This window comes from Nicrophorus vespilloides, unplaced genomic scaffold (assembly GCF_001412225.1).
Source record: "Nicrophorus vespilloides isolate i.1.1-1 unplaced genomic scaffold, Nicve_v1.0, whole genome shotgun sequence".
In the NCBI taxonomy this organism is placed as follows: domain Eukaryota; kingdom Metazoa; phylum Arthropoda; class Insecta; order Coleoptera; family Silphidae; genus Nicrophorus; species Nicrophorus vespilloides.
In genome coordinates this window covers 213774-230115 of record NW_017100088.1, presented here as the reverse complement: position 1 = coordinate 230115, position 16342 = coordinate 213774, and the positions used below count along the sequence as shown (strand labels likewise).

Sequence of the window (16342 nt, the reverse complement as noted above, 5' to 3'; positions counted from 1 at the left end):
AAATTGTCATCAGTTTATTCTACTTAAACGTTATTTTTTTCCCACTTAAATCAAACTATCAGTGAAGATATGACAAAAGAACATTGATGTCACTACTATGTCTACGTTTTAAAATTTATAAATTTGGATTTTAAATCAATAGTTTGATAAGTATTGAGGATCCTTATAGAAATAAATATTTAGTTTTTCTACCTTTCAATAGATTACTATACTACTGTGTGTTCCTTCTTTTTAAAACTGTCATCAGTTTATTCTCGTTAAACGTTCATTATCTCATTTAAATCTAGCAGTGTAAAAGAACATTGATTGATTTTACATCAATATTTCGATGAGTATTAAGGTAGATTTATGAAATAGTGATCCGCTAAGGAAAATATTTTCGCGAATAAAAGCAGTGCTGCGCGAAAAGAAAATCAGATAATATAAATTTACTGAATCTGAGTCCAATAAAATTACGTGTAGAGCAAATTGAATTTGAAAGCCCTAAGTAAAAGCGAAGCGTATATTTTGATATATACCTATATTGATTTCTTTTTACTATATTAAGAGTATTAAGAACATACGATGTTTTATTATTAAATCTTTTTTATATTGAAACATATACATTTAAAATGGGAATAAAAAAAATACTAGTCTTTTATCCCAAATAAAAATTTGTAAATAAATTATTTGGTGAAATTACCATCTGGTAGATGGAAAATCCAATAGTCATTTTCGACAGTATATAATTAAATACAATTATATACAAATAGCTATAAGTGTATATAATTTATGTATGAAAGAAAGTTTAGTAAAAATCAAATAAATATTGCAAATAAAATTTTAAAAAATGCAAATTTATAACTAATATTACTATATTCAAAATAGTTTTTACAATTTACACACACAAAAACCGCAAAAAAATTAAAAATATTCTAAAAGTGGGTATTTTTACCTTAAATATATGACTTATGAAAGATTTTTTGTTATAAATACATGTAGACACTTTTTTTAATTTAAGTTTATAAGGATTTTAGAAAATAATTGAAGAATTAGAAAAATAAAACAAAAAAATAAATTGGAAATATAACGTTAAAATAAATAAAATTTTATATTAAGATATTTGTTTATCAATGAATTAATTGATAGATAAAAAAATAAAGTGTTAATGTTAAAAACAGTAATTAAATTTAGCGATATTTTTATGGTTATTCTATAAAAAATATTCATTGTAATTGTAAAAGTAATATTAATTACTTTGTTTAATTATCAGTGTGTATACGAAATAGTAAAGGTAAAGTGAGTAGTACTTTTTAAAATTGTTAACTGAACTAGTGGAGCGTGAATGAATGAAAAATGGATAAACAATTGCATGAGTAATTAGTGACTAGATGATGAAAATTGCACAACTTGCGCAATAAACAATTTAAAAAAAAAATGAATAAATAATACGTTTTGGGTAAACAAAATGTAAATGATGCGAGGCCTGCTAGTGTCAGACGCGATTGGATAACAGGAATATTGTTAGGAGAGAAATGCGAGTTTACAGTTAAAAGCAATGCAAATGCGTTCGCAAAGTTGAACCAACCTTAGATGTCTTTTACGAAATAATTCGAGGCAGTTGCACGTGCCGATCCACGTGAGCGCAGATGCCGACGGCCTGGGGGGGCCGAGTTGAGGGGGTTGTCCTGTCCTCTCCTGTCTTTTATATTCCACACACAAACGGAACACAACAACAGCAACAACGACAAAGAAAACGACGCACCGGTCCAGAAGAAGTGGAACCAGATGAATGGTTGTTTCGGATAGACGAGAAGATGAGGAGAGAAGACTCGCGTATTATTGTCGAGCTGCAAACAGCTGATTGCGTTCGCGGACGAGAATGATTTTCCTGCTGGCGAGTTGCATTGGCATAGCTCTCGCCCGTCTCTGCTGGGGTTTGCGTAGTCGTCGCCTCTTGCCGTTTCGCAGCAGTTCGCAGCGGCCAACTACCAATTTGTTGATCCTGCGGAGCGCGCCGTCGTCTCCGCAGAAATTTTCTTGGGTCTATAACCGACGCGTTTGCTGCATATCCCTCTGCAAACTCCTGCAAACAATCTCCTCCGCCGCCGCTTCCCACCTACTCATTCCGCACAAATGCACGCAAAAAAAAACTATGCATACCGGTATTCTGATCCTGCAAAGCAGATTTCGAACACGTTAAACCCAAACAGGACATTACTAAAATATCTATCCAACTATCTTTTACATTCCTTACTTCATCTACTTGTAGCTTACTTAGAAGTTAAACAAAATGACTAGCTTGAATGGTTGATCAATACTTTGTAATACAAGACAGATGATTAAGTGTCTTAACACTACACATTTATACCGAAGAACTATCCTGTCACTTCCACACAGGTTATAGGATTATTGATGTTTGATAACTTACGAAAATTAAATAACACTCTTGGATGAGTATGTATGTCTTCACATTTTAGTGATTATCTCAGAAACTATAATAGATAGATTGGAATCAAGGGATATATTTGAAAGTTAAATATTTAAGAAATACAACGTGTATTCAATTATCCATTTAGCTGTAATTTGCGTTAAAAAATGAAGTAATGAAAAATTAACTCTGGAAAAAGTGATTTTCTAACAAACTATAATATATAGAGTGGATCCAATGGATGCATATGAAATGTATATTTAGGGAATGCAACATGTATTGAAATATTACTGTGGTTTCACCCATTTGGCAATAATTCAAGAATGAAGTAATGAAAAAGCAGTGTCTTCACATTTTATTTATTTTCTCAAAAACTATCATGGATAGAATGGACCCAAATAGTGTATATGAAAGTTGAATATTTGGGGAATGCAACATGTATTCACAACTTTTGCATACATCTGGTTGTAAAGGTTCAAAAAGGCAGTGCCATATATTATTGTTTCTTTTGTCTAATTTTTGTAATAAATACTTTAATTAATTAATAAAGTAATTACTGATAGTTCTTAATAAAATTATATTAAATTTAATCTAAAACAAGTAATAAATTATAACTATAATCCACTTAAAAAAAATATTATTTCATAAAAGATATAATCTTACTTAATAGGCAATAAATACATTTTTTGTTAGATAAAGAATAGATCAAAAACTATATCTATTTTTATCAATTACTATCACTATATATTTTATTGAATTAATAATGCTTTAACCTTGCAAATAAATATAAAATATACCAATTAATCGAATTTAAATAACGAAACATTGTAAATACAGTGTAAAATTCACAATTTCACACATGTTTATTAAATGCAATTGTAGTTAGTCTTTTTTATTAATAGAAGAGTTAGCTTATCATCGACTCATTGAGTCATATATATCTTAGCAGTTATAAAAGTAAATAAAAATAAATATATATTCATAATTCCAATTATTAAAAAAACTACTAATAATGTTATACCAAATTGATGTAGTTTTATACAAATTACATAGGAGTGGGTCTAACAAAAATTGGCATTAATTCAATTGTTTCTGAAAAAACAAAAGTTGTTTCTCAATTTGTTAAAGTCAGGAGAAAATGCAAGATTAGTAATGTAAGGTTAGCTTATCATCGACTTTGAGTCATATATATCTTAGCAGGCCGAAACGAGCGAGAGAAATCGACGAGCAAACAAAACAAATAACGAATTAGCACATAGAGCTGCATTGGCAATAAAAGCAGACTGGAAACAGTTAACGCATATGGAATGACGAGAGAAGCAAAATATGTTGCCCATTGCTTGATATGTAACTGCTGATTGCTCAGGTTTTTTTTTCTATATTCCTCTTGAAGGCATGCATTTTTTTCTGTTTATCTTTCTTTCTTTTCATTATCATCTCTAAATTTTCAATGAAATTCAGAGAATCAGAATAATCGTAAATAAAACCAACAATTTTTTGATCAATAATTCGAATTTAAAATTTAAATTTTATGTCTTTTTCTTTTCGAATCTCTGAATTTTCGTTATAATTTCGATTTCAAACTTTACTAAATAAATTCAAATTTACTAATAATTCATTTTAAAAATTGTATTGTAGCAATAATTTTTTTTTTTATAATTATCATACGTTATCTTTGAAATTTCGAGGATATTAATTTGTTGCACTTGAGATTTTTCTACCGATAATTTGAAATTATCAGTTTTTTGATCGTTCGATAAAAAAATGTACTTTATATTAATTTATTGCATTGATATTTGTATTATCTGTTATACACCTGAATATTAAAAAGCTTAGACATAAAAAAAATCACATCTTTTGTCAACATAGACTTAATAATTGATTAAAGACAATATTTACTTTAATTAAATAACAATTAACACACAATTAATTCATGAATGTTTAGTAAAAACAAATTAATAGAATAAAGTTACCTAACTTTTATCTATTTACTCTGATATCAATAATGAAATTCAAATTGCCACGCCTAGATTAACCACATTATGGTCTCAAGTACTAATAAATTATTTTTTAATTACCTTGAAATCAATGAATTCAAACGAATTTAAACTCTCAAATTTAATATTAATATATTTCTATTTATCAGTAAAAATATAGATTTTTTTTTGTTAATTTCATCATTTAAAACCTATCAATTCTTCACAATAATAAAGTAATAAATTATGAATTAAATCTATTTTAATGCTCGTGCAAATTCCGAAATTAATCTTGGCTCCATTCCAACAATTCTACAAACGTTTTGATTATTCGTAAAATAACATTATTTATTTATTACATAAATTACGTTTTTGTAAATTTAGTGTAAAATTCTAATCATTTATATAAAAATTTGTTGTAACAGTTACAAAAAGTAAACAAAAATTAATATATATTTTTTATAATTTCTATTATTGAAATTTAAAAAAACTGTATTAGTATAGATATTTCAGGTCTACTAATCCTTGTATACTAAATTAATGTAGTTTTATAAAAATTAAAGTTGTCATATAAAAATTACAGATTTAAGTTATGAGGTTTTGTAATAAGATTAAAAGAACAGTTTCATATTAAGTATGAAATACATTTGGATCATACACTTAATTCCTTAAGAAGTATAATATATTCACTCCTAATTGGATGGGTTTTCTTAAACTGACTCTCCTGGACTCGAGTTGCAATCGCCTCCGGCTGTATTATACAACTTTATCCTGTAAATAGTAAAGTGTAAACAAAGCGGAGATGTTTTGATGTACACAGCTGCAGCAACAGATTCTGCCCTTGTGTAATAATTTAACTAAGATAAACGCGATCCAAGTGCGCTAAATCTTCAATTCAGCAAAGACAAATACAAACTTTACATCGCAATTATTAGTTTGAAAAATCAAACACAATATCTTGGTCAAACACATTTTAATTTTCTTAAACACAATCTAAAATTTAATTAACTTTGTTTAACTTTTCTAATTAATTGCTTTAACTATGATTAAGGGCGACTAATAGCCGAATAGGTAAGTCGCCCTACCCACGACTTCGTGACCGCCGGTTCGAATCCTGTTCAAGCCAGGCCCTTTGTGAGCCCTCTCAGTGCTTGCATCAATATACTACTGAAGTTAACCTACAAGACGACATGATCATCACAATAGTAACTATCTCTGGGAAAGATTATCCATTTAATGTCATTGCGATCTTAAATTTACTCAACGTTCACATTGATGAACATATTGTGAATAAAATTATAGGACTTAAAAAAACTATGATTATATAAGAAAATACAGCAATACTTCGCATAGTACGGTTAGAAATTTTTAAATACTACAAAATTATTATTTTTTTGTAAATGAATGATCAATGTTTTCTCTCTATACAGTCAAGTCTTCTTTTGTGCTTTATTCTCGATTAGTCCGGCTTCAATTGGAGGAACCGATTATCCGGCATATACGAGGTATTGCATTATACGTTAATTAAAATGGTGTTTCCTTCAGTTTCAGTTTCGTTTTGCATAGAAATAAATTATATTAATATTACAACAGAAAGTATTGTATCTAGAGTTCAAGTAAAGTGTTACAAGGTAAATATTAATAGAAATAAATGAATAATTTGCTTCATAAATTCATAAGGAAATATTGTATGTAAAGTTGGAACAACGTGCGTCAAACTAATTTTCTAAAGTAAATATTCATAACAAAGGCGAATTTACGTTGAAAATGCGAAGAATTCCAACGAAACTTCGTCGTAAAATAAATTGAGTAAAATCGTAGCGCCACGATAATAATATACAAAATTTGATGTACAATGTACAGGAAATGCAAATAAAATGGAATAAATCAACAACAACTACTACAACTACTCTGCATATATTTAATTTTCAAATTGATTACACTTAAGTTTATTGCGTTCGTTCGGTAGTTTATCCGCATTCACCTGAACAAATTGAATTACGATGCCAGTAAAACTCGTCTTCCCTCATGATTAATGACGGACTGCCATGCAGATTTATGTGCATCTTACGTTTGCACAAACATCACTTAAACTACGAAAACATGTAAAACGGGCAGCTGCGAATACTCCGGTAATTTATAAATATTAACATTTTATTAACGCCACACGACGTTTTTACATGCATGTTTTCTGTATCAAAAGTGTTATGCATTTGATCAAATCAATGTAGTGAAACGAGACGATTTACTGCAGCGATTCAATTTGCACAAATTGCTTCAGATATTTATTAAAAACAGGTCAATAAATATCGAACAAATTGATATTATAATTGAATTTGCACAAACATTATTGTAAACAGATTAACTATACAATTTACTACAGTTTTCTTATAAAAAGTATTTTGAATATTTCGGTTCTTTGACTCAAATTAGTTCAATTTACCAGTGTCAAACCAAACTAGATGAAATTGATTTGCACAAATCGTTGTAATGAATGATTTTCAACAAGAAATTTTCTATGAGATTTTTTTTTAAACAATTCATTATTAAATGTGTTCAGAATGGGAAACAGAGATCAAATAGGACAAAAGTTCGTTTTCCTTTGAAGCATTACATAACGGAATTGTCTTGTTTGCAATGGATGTAAACAGCATTCGAGCGTTACATATTAGTTTCTGGAGTTCGCAAACTGAAGAGTGGTCGGTCTCTATTTAACCCTAATTCATCCCAAAGAGTGGAGTTCCGAGCTAATAAGATTACTCTCGTTGAGGAGTTTGCCCTAAAATTCCAATTCTGCCGGACGAAAAAGTAAGTAAAGTAAAAGAAAAAGTAAGAAAAAAAGAAGTAGATGGGAAAACGTGGCTGTTTTCTTCGATTTTCCCTCAGATGTTTTTAATTGCTTTTCGGGGGTGACGAATTACGATCGTTAACAACGTTTGCTACATTTGATACTGTTTAATTTTCTGAACCTTGAAACAAGTTTATAACTCTTTTTTTATAATGAACTTGTATCAAATTTGCAGTGTTTATTACGAATTGAATGACAACCAATAAATCATTTATTATTGATTCGAAATAAGAAAAATTGTTTTGATTATCTCATAACTAAACACAATATTTCATAACAACAATTTAAGACATAATTTTAAATAATAAATACTAACTTTACCATATATACAAGACAATAAATGTTGCCTATAGATAATATAGATGAAAACAAAAATGAGAGATCACTGATATAAATAAAGTGGTTCAAGGTCTATACAAAAAATAGTATAGTTGCATCTATTTGTATGATAATTCTGATATTTTAACTAAATATGAGTTTTTTTTTCTAGAGAAAAAAAAGGATTGTTATAAGTATAAATGAATTGCTATAATGGATAAAACGAATTAATTTCTTAATCCAATTGCGACCAAAAAAATTATTAACATAATCACAATTTATCTCCATACCTGCATATTTGCGGAATGAGAACAACCTTCAAGCGGGAAAATAAATTACTTTTAAAGTTTAAAAATGAATCGAAGAAGCAATAAATTATATTTCAAAATAAATTTACTACCATGTTTTAAACACTTCATTAGCAAATGTGGTATTTCGTAAATTGGAACAGAGTTAAAATGAAGTAAGAAAAGTTACAGTTTTAATTACCAATAGGATAATTATAATCGATACCAAAACGATATTTTTTTGCAAACATTCATAAATAAAACAAATAAATCATATTTGCAGAATAAGAACTTTCTTTGCCGACCAAATATGATAATTCTAATATATACTAAAACTATTGCTTTTTCAAGGAAGGAAAGTGGTTATTACTTTGATTGGTTTAATAATCACTAATACGATTATGGATGGAATGTATTAATTTCAGTATTAAATTGCGATTAATCATTACCATTATCACAATTTCTCTTCATATTTGCAGAATTGGGAACAATGAGAGTTACCTTCAAAAGTTTAAAAACCAAAACAAATCGAAGAAACTCTGCGCCGAATGCCTAGGTAATCCCAAATAATTGGACACACATTTGTAGCTGTGTAACACGCGCACTTTTTCTGCGTTATTTTTTTTCTTTAAATTTATATTTTTCTTTTCGATGTCTGCAGGTACAAGGATGTCGGACGTATTTCTGCGAAGCAATTCCGTGGAGCACATCCAATCAGCGGATTTGATAACTGAACTGAACGCGAACTTCGACAGGCTCGGTTCGCCGTGAAATAAAATTACTGATTGGATTGACCGATCGAGTTACGCCACATACCCGAGGTCCGAGGTTCATTTTGGAGAGCGGCTTTTTTTGGACGCGTGTCTAATGTTTACTACTCTGCTCTGCTTATGTTTTTCTTTGCTTTCCTCCTTCAACTCTTCTCTTCTTCTTCTTCCTCCTGCTGCAGCTGCTGTTGTTGCTCCAACGGCCGCTCCAATATACTGACTCCATCCTAATTTGATTCACCGGAACTGGTCCATTGCGAACGAAACCGCAGCACCTTTCTCGTTATTTGGAACATTAACCTTGAGAACAACAACAACTGCAAAAAAAAAATAAGAGTGGATGGTAGAAAAGAGTCATGGGACCTGGAGTAGGTAAACACATACGTCGAGTGAAAGATCAGAATCACATGTTCACTCGAATATTCATTCACAATAACCGGTGTTAAATTATTGCATCTCTAAAAATCCTGGTATCTGTAAATCATACTGTTTCTATGGAGATTAAGTAAACAATTGAAAAAACAATTTATTAATACTAGATTTCGCTTAATCGGGACACATCGGGACTAAGTTCAATTAGGTTTTGTTTCCGTTCTTTAAGATTTGTCCCTAAAAAGCGGCTGTCCCGATTAATCGGTGTCCCAATTAAGCGGAATCGACTGTATTGTCATCCCTTGTAAATTATAAAACAAATAATTGTTGAATTATCATAAACATTTATAGATTAACGATACAATTTTCTAGTTTTCTGATAAAAAGTATTTTGAATATTTCGGTTCTTTGACTCAAATTAGTTCAATTTGCCAGTGTCAAAGCAATATAGATGAAATTTGATTTGTTCTAATACTGATTACAAATTAATGAATTTCAACAAGAAATTTTCTATGATTTTTTTTTAAACAATTCATTATTAAATGTGTTCAGAATACGAAACGGAGATCAAATAGGACAAAAGTTCGTTAAAATATTACATCTCTAAAAATCCTGGTATCTGTAAATCCTACTGTTTATATGGAGATTAAATAAACAATTGAAAAACAATTTATTAATACTAGATTTCGCTTAATTCGGTTTTGTTTCCGTTCTTTAGGATTTGTCCCTAAAAAGCGGTTGTCCCGATTAATCGGTGTCCTAATTAAGCGGAATCGACTGTATTGTCATCCCTTATAGATTATAAAACAAATAATTGTTGAATTATCATATACTTTTATAGATTTTTACTAGAAACTTACGTAATATTAAACAACAAAATAAATATTGATTTAGTTATTATACAATAACAATTTGATAAACTATAACAAATAGATCGATACGTGAGAATGTTATCGCTTGAATATTACAAAATTATTATGGGATTTGGTACAGGTAAACATTGTAATATCACGTCATAGAAATGTGTGTTTATAATGAAAAATATTTATTGCAAAGTTAAAATGGTAACAAAAATATTACATGTAGAAAAAGAGAAAAAATGTATATTAAACTCTAGACATCCTAAACAGAGATATTATAATAAGACAACATTCAGTAGATTTGTTTTCAATCACAATCACACGAAAAGTAACAACAGTAAGAGCGTTTCATTATTTTTATTTTTTTTGTATTAAGACACTGAATTATATTTATGTATATATACTTTTAAAGAGTGTAAAGACATCCAGATATATTCGAAAATTGTATTATTATCAGATTTACTTTTATATTTTAATATTTTTTTTTGTCGTTTACGTGCAACTATAGAAAAAATTCAAGTGAATTATACGTTTCTTTTTTCGTCTAAGATTATTGCTTTTCGTTAAATTATTGTTACAATATTTAAAGCTACGTCCCAACAATATAGTATATACTTTTGAATAATTCAAAAATCACAACATCCATTTCTATTCGAATAAAAAGATCTGAATCTAAACGAACCATGGACCATAGTTTTACAATTTACTTGCATTATTTTTAGCCTTCTTCGATACTAAATATTATAATTATTTGTCACTTATGTATCCACTACGTGATTAAGTAGATATGAATAAAATTCTGATTAAAAACTATCAAGCAAATTCTCGAAAAAACGTTCACAATTCTAGTTAGTTACACAAGCCGAATCGATTTATTTTATTATTATATTTTGAAGTTTTTATATTACTGGCATCTTTTTCGTGGTTATAAGGCTTATTCGCATTTCACATTTACTTTCATAATAATCTTTTTTTATTCAAGTCACGTTTCAACGAAAAACTGCAAAGTAACTATATTTTTTTTAAACATTTCTCTGTAAACTCTGCCGCTTAAATACGTGTAACAAATTGTTCATTGTATCTTATATAATTGGTTTGCTCGCTATCAAAAAACTTGCTTGGCATTTTCAAATAATACAATTATAAAAAATATATTATCATTATTATCGTGAGGATTTTGTTTTTTTTTTTGTTTACTTTAGTCAAGCTTACTTTGCTTTGTTTTCGTGTCCAAAAATTTTGGTTAAACAGTTTTGGAAAGGTAATCTCTCTCTTATTATTATTATTAATAATTCTTTCTTTGTCGCTTTGGTTGCTATAGTAAGTAGTAGTAGGAAAAAGTTTCATAAATAATTACGTAACATTCAGTAAATAGTATTATATAAATCTATCAATTGCGTGCTCGATTCTTGTTAGTATCGGAAAGAGTTTACAAAGAGTGGCGCAACGGTAGTGCGCGTCTGATGACTCTTTAGTTTTGTTTATCGAGTCGAGCACACAATTCATCACAATATTAAGAATTACATAACTAGTATACAGGAATATATATGTGTTTTTTAATGTAAATACTTGTATAACAGAAAACACAACTAAGTATTTGGAGATATGAATATGAAATATAGTTTGAGCTATCATCACTATAAACCGACCGAGTTTTTGGGTATGAGGTGCAAAAAGAACATATACGAAAATACACATAGTAATTAATGTGTGAGCAGTCTATCAAGTTGTTTAAAAAGGGGTTTCGGTAGAACGACAAGTAGAAATTTTGGAAAAAAATAAATAAATAATTGTAAAACAAAAATTTTGTTTAATGTCCAGAAATTAAAAAAGAAATACAAATTATAATTAGTTTTCTTAATGAAGAAAATAATAAAAAAATACAAATTATAATAAAAAAAATGAGTATGTACAGTAAAGAAAAAAAATGCTTAATAAACTTTCTGGAACACAACAAAAGTTTAACCCTGTCTGAAAACTGGATACTGGATCCAGAAATAAGAGTAGTAGAAATAATATGAAAAGTAAAAATAAGGTTGGATCCTCGTTAGCTATGGGCGTTTCGGATAGAAGTTGGGTTGCGGGAAGGTGGGGCGGTTAGCGTGTGGGATGTTCGGAAACATCTGGGCCATGCGGGGATCGTAGAAGGGCATGTTGGCAGGAACGTAGCCGGTGGTGGGTGGAACAGGAGGCCGCGGAAGACCCATATCGGGCGGATGGTAAACCATTCCCGGTTGGGACTGTCCTTTGGCTTGAGGACCTACGATTGGTGGCGGAGGCATCGTGAACATTGCGTTCGGGACGTTGGGCAGTGGCGGGTAGACGTTGGGAGCGAAGTTAGCAGGAGGCACGAAAGGAGGCATACCCTGCGGCCTGAAGGGCTGCATGTAAGGTGGCATTCCGTAAGGGAAGGCACAGGATTGATTCGAGGCGTTAGCATGCGAGTACCCAACATTAGGCCAGTAACCGTTCGGTTGGTATTGTTGCTGAGGCCGTTTATAATTACTGTTCGTCGTCTGTTTCTTATTCATCGGCTCGGTATTGTCCCGGATCTTATGCAACCTCGAATCTATAATATTTTTCACATTCATATCTTTCTCGAAATTCTTATACCTCTCTAAGCTATTACGTTTTCGATTCTCCCCCCTGAACGAGTTCTTTCTACTACACTCCGCCTCGTCGTCAGAATAGTCCACGAACTCCTGGGGCACCTCCAAATCGTTCGACCAAGATGCGTCGCTACCCTTCGCCCTAAAAAAATAAAAGTAACATGCACACCATCAGCGTCTCGCACAACTAACTCATCGCCTCGAGATAAGCACGAGAAACTTACGCAAATTTTTGTACGAGATTTATGAAAGAAAATTTTGAAACCACACAGCTGAATTTTATCTATCTTAACATTTTTCTACCTACACAAAAATCGCTACATTACTAAAAACATAATCAAGCTTTGCCAAAAATAATATACTATTAAATTACAAATGATTGCAATGATTCTAATTAAATTGAATTTGTACTTACTGCATGAGTTGCTGAACAAACACGTATTGTGTGTGTTCGGACTTCGGGGCTGAGAATACTGGCAGTCCTTTTGTTACATTTAAGGATTTTATCTCATCCACTGAGTTAAATCTTATAGCGTACATTGGAGATGTTACGGCCCCAATCACATCGAAAATATATCCCAGAGGTTGCTTTCCATTGTTGATAAACAATAGTGTATCAATATCATATGCCGGCATATTTGGGATTGACTCAACCATAACTACAACAAACCAATCATTATTAATAAAACAATTATCATATTCATCTTAATCTATAAACTATATCCACGGGCACATTCATACTTACTATATCCAACAATTTATATTATTTAAATTTGGATATTTTCATCCTCAACTTAAGAACAAACATTCGCAATTTAAACATTGTGAACAAGCTACATCAACTAAGAAAGTACTACAACGCGATTAAAATCAATAAATCAATTTACTTGATTAGTAACACGCCAACGTCCGAAACAGAACAAAACATCCAATATTTCTATTGAAATTTAAAACTATATTATTAAATAATATAGGCAAGTCAATTGATCTTTAATAATTAATAGTGTTATAAGAACTTATTAATACAAGTTACTTGATAAGTAGCTTTAAATATTTAATAAAAACATATTTTCATAACAATTTTTTATAATATAATTAAATATTGAGTATATTGCATTCTTTTGTTCTTAATTGCAACAAATGACTAAACAATCGAGGCTAATGTTAATTGTTAATTAAAACCGAATATTGAAACAGCGATTAAGTAATGCAATAAGTGGGCGGATCACAGACTAATCAATTGGTTCCCATTACGACATATAGAACTATAATTTACTTTAATTAAAGTTCCAATTGAATGCTCTTCATAGATTGTCTTACAAATTTTAAGAATAATAGGTAATGTAATCCTAGTATTAAGAACTTTCCTTTCGTTTAATTAAAAATGAGGCAATACCTCGCATATTACCGATAATATCCCGGAGTCTTTGAAACCGGACTAATCGAGAAGCTAAATAAAATAAAAATAATCCGCACAAAAAGAGACGATATAAAGAAAAAAGCGACGTATAGTGAATCCGGACTGACTGAAGTCGTACTTTGTGAGGTATTCATGTACTTTTAAATCTGTTATTACACTTGTTACAAGTAATAATGTTTAACAGTAAATGGTTGTTGTATTTATGTATTTACTTTTGTTTACTTTTCAGTTCTTTTTAATTAGTTGAAATAATTTGAATAAATGTATGATTGCTATAATTGTAAATAACTAATAATAATAATGGATTGAAGTGCATCAGCCCTTATTCAATAATAATATTGAGATTATTAAGGAACATCTTATATAAAAGTCAATAAAATAGGTGTTTCTAAATAATATTCCATTAATTTCTAATGTACTATAAACTAAAGTACTTACCAAGTTTATCAACAATACTTGAAACTTTCCCCATCATTTGACAATCTTCAACTTTAATACTGAGAGAGGAAACATCAGGAACTGGTGGTAAATCATCTATGCTAAGCTCTCCCAAGCTTTTCAATGTTTCCAGCAAAGTCATAGACTTCTTCTTATTGTTTTTCTTTGCTGCTGATGTCTCGGATACAGGTTTACTGAAATTGATTAACATATATAGTCACAGTTACATATATTGATTTTGCTGAACTTTACTTGGTAACTTCCTCAACATCACTGGATGAGCTAGAACTGGAATCATCCGAGTCAGATTCACTGTCACTACTGCTACTGCTGCTTGAATCTCCACTCGAGTAAACCAGCAAGTTGCACAGAGACCTGTTCGACACATCAAACACTTCGGCTTTCTGCACATCCTGTTTCTCCTCTGTGTTAGATTCAGCTGAGATTTCATTGTTCGATGAATCCAATATAACAGTATCCTTGACGACCATATTAACCTGCTGGGGTTGAATGACTTGCGTCTCCTGGTCCTTGCTTTTGTTGAGATCCATCAGGGTGTTGCTCTGTGATTCTTCCTCCAGGGATTTGTTGTTTTGCATTTCGGTGTCCTTCGTTCCTTCCATTTTCCTGTTTATTCGCACGTGACACGACCAACGGACAACGCAAGAAAGTGCACGAACCCTCAACGCTTCTTGCGATATTAGAGATATCGATTTTACGATATTTCCTCGTAGTTTTTTTGGCCTTCAATCTAATGCCCAGAGCACATGTTCTTCAAATATTTAAGCAACGCCATTTTGAATCATAAACTAAATCCTGACAACTACCTTAGCTCCATCTACTAGCTATTCAATGCCTTTATACCTGCTTCTTCAGTTGCCTATAGTTAGAACAGAATCTTCTTTGCATATACCCACCTTTAACTTCACAATAAATTCAAAATTATAGTCAATTAAGTAAATAAATAAAAAGAATTAAAAGTTTATAACTTTATTATCAAAAAACTACTGATTATTACAGTAAATAAACATTACATATATTATTAAATGTACAATTGTTAAACTTTCATATTAGTCTAATTTAATATTGTTATAAGTATGTAGGTTTTCTTTACTAAAGAAAAAGCAAAAAGTTCATGTAGTAATAATTCAACTAGAAAATCATTATAATTGATTGAAATGTGCAAATATTTGTTAAATTAGAATATAGTCTCTCTGAACTAAATATGACGAAGTACTAGTCATATTTAAATAGATGTGGTAATAATTCAACAACAAATTAATTATGACTAGTTGAAGTTTCTTTGTACTTTATGAATGTGATTGAAATAAATGAATAAACGTGTTTCCTCAATTCCAGTAAATAAATCAAATATAACAAAATAAAGTGTATATTTACAACGTGTGTAAACAAACAGAATAAATATAAATCACAAACTGTGAATAAGTAATGTTTTTTAAAGTTTACTTGAAACTTATTTTCATCGCGAAGTACAAATAAGAAATTTAAACACGGATTACAAATAAAACATTTATAAGCAAATAACAATATGTACACTGTAATAACATAAGTGTTAACTTCGAGAAATCATTACCAGATTCTTCACACGTATGCTCGGAAGATGACCTCTGTACAATCGAGATCCGTTACGTGTTTTTATCATCTATTCAATTTCTTAACTGATGAAGCTAAATTTGAAAATACCAAACTTTTTAAGCAGCCTTGATGCGCCCTTTATATGGCATTGCACGACCTTCCAAATCAGTTCGAACAACACGAATTGTTCTGTGTTCATGAGACGCGTATTCAATAATTTCATGTATGTAATGAAATAGAAATTAATTTCGAATTGAGGACGGTCGTTGGGTGAGCACGTATTTCTTACACCGAAACTTGTTTACATTTCACTCAACGCATTTAACTTGAAAAGATATTTAATATTAAGCAAAAAGAAAATACGACATAACATTTTTTATTACTAATTACGTAATAGTTTCTGTAATTTGTTGTTTCAAGGAATATTTATTATTATGTACT

General features: G+C 30.2%; 2 protein-coding genes across 5 annotated transcripts in view; both read right to left on the bottom strand.

The window, feature by feature from the left end:
* LOC108567417 (dual 3',5'-cyclic-AMP and -GMP phosphodiesterase 11) overlaps window positions 1-8721 on the bottom strand; it is a 182912-nt gene extending 174191 nt beyond the window's left edge. The window contains exon 1 of one of the 3 annotated variants that reach the window (XM_017927855.1): window positions 8289-8721. In XM_017927855.1, coding sequence (XP_017783344.1) covers window positions 8289-8310 — 22 coding nt within the window. In that variant the 5' untranslated portion in view covers window positions 8311-8721. Of the gene's footprint in view, window positions 1-1567; window positions 1929-8288 lie in introns of those variants that run through there. The other 2 variants (XM_017927862.1, XM_017927861.1) reach the window with 2 other exon arrangements.
* Window positions 8722-11747: 3026 nt separating this feature from the next.
* LOC108567379 (H/ACA ribonucleoprotein complex non-core subunit NAF1) lies at window positions 11748-15109 on the bottom strand. Of its 2 annotated transcripts, XM_017927796.1 has the most exons (5): window positions 14558-15109; window positions 14306-14499; window positions 12863-13106; window positions 12468-12589; window positions 11748-12407 (listed from the first exon to the last, which is right to left on the bottom strand). In XM_017927796.1, the coding sequence occupies exons 1-5, from the start codon at window positions 14926-14928 to the stop codon at window positions 11890-11892; spliced, it is 1449 nt and encodes a 482-aa protein (XP_017783285.1). In that variant the 5' UTR covers window positions 14929-15109; the 3' UTR covers window positions 11748-11889. The 2 variants fall into 2 exon arrangements, with proteins under 2 accessions (XP_017783285.1, XP_017783284.1); XM_017927795.1 differs by having other exon boundaries at window positions 11748-12589.
* Between the last annotated feature and the right edge of the window lie 1233 nt (window positions 15110-16342).

Excerpts from the sequence above, each read along its gene's own strand:
- LOC108567379 (XM_017927795.1), bottom strand. The coding sequence starts at position 14,928 with ATGGAAGGAACGAAGGACACCGAAATGCAAAACAACAAATCCCTGGAG. Across the intron at positions 14,500-14,557 it reads GATGTTGAGGAAGTTACCAA|TAAACCTGTATCCGAGACAT; the intron begins GTAAAGTTCAGC and ends AATCAATTTCAG. Across the intron at positions 13,107-14,305 it reads AAGTATTGTTGATAAACTTG|TTATGGTTGAGTCAATCCCA; the intron begins GTAAGTACTTTA and ends GGTTTGTTGTAG.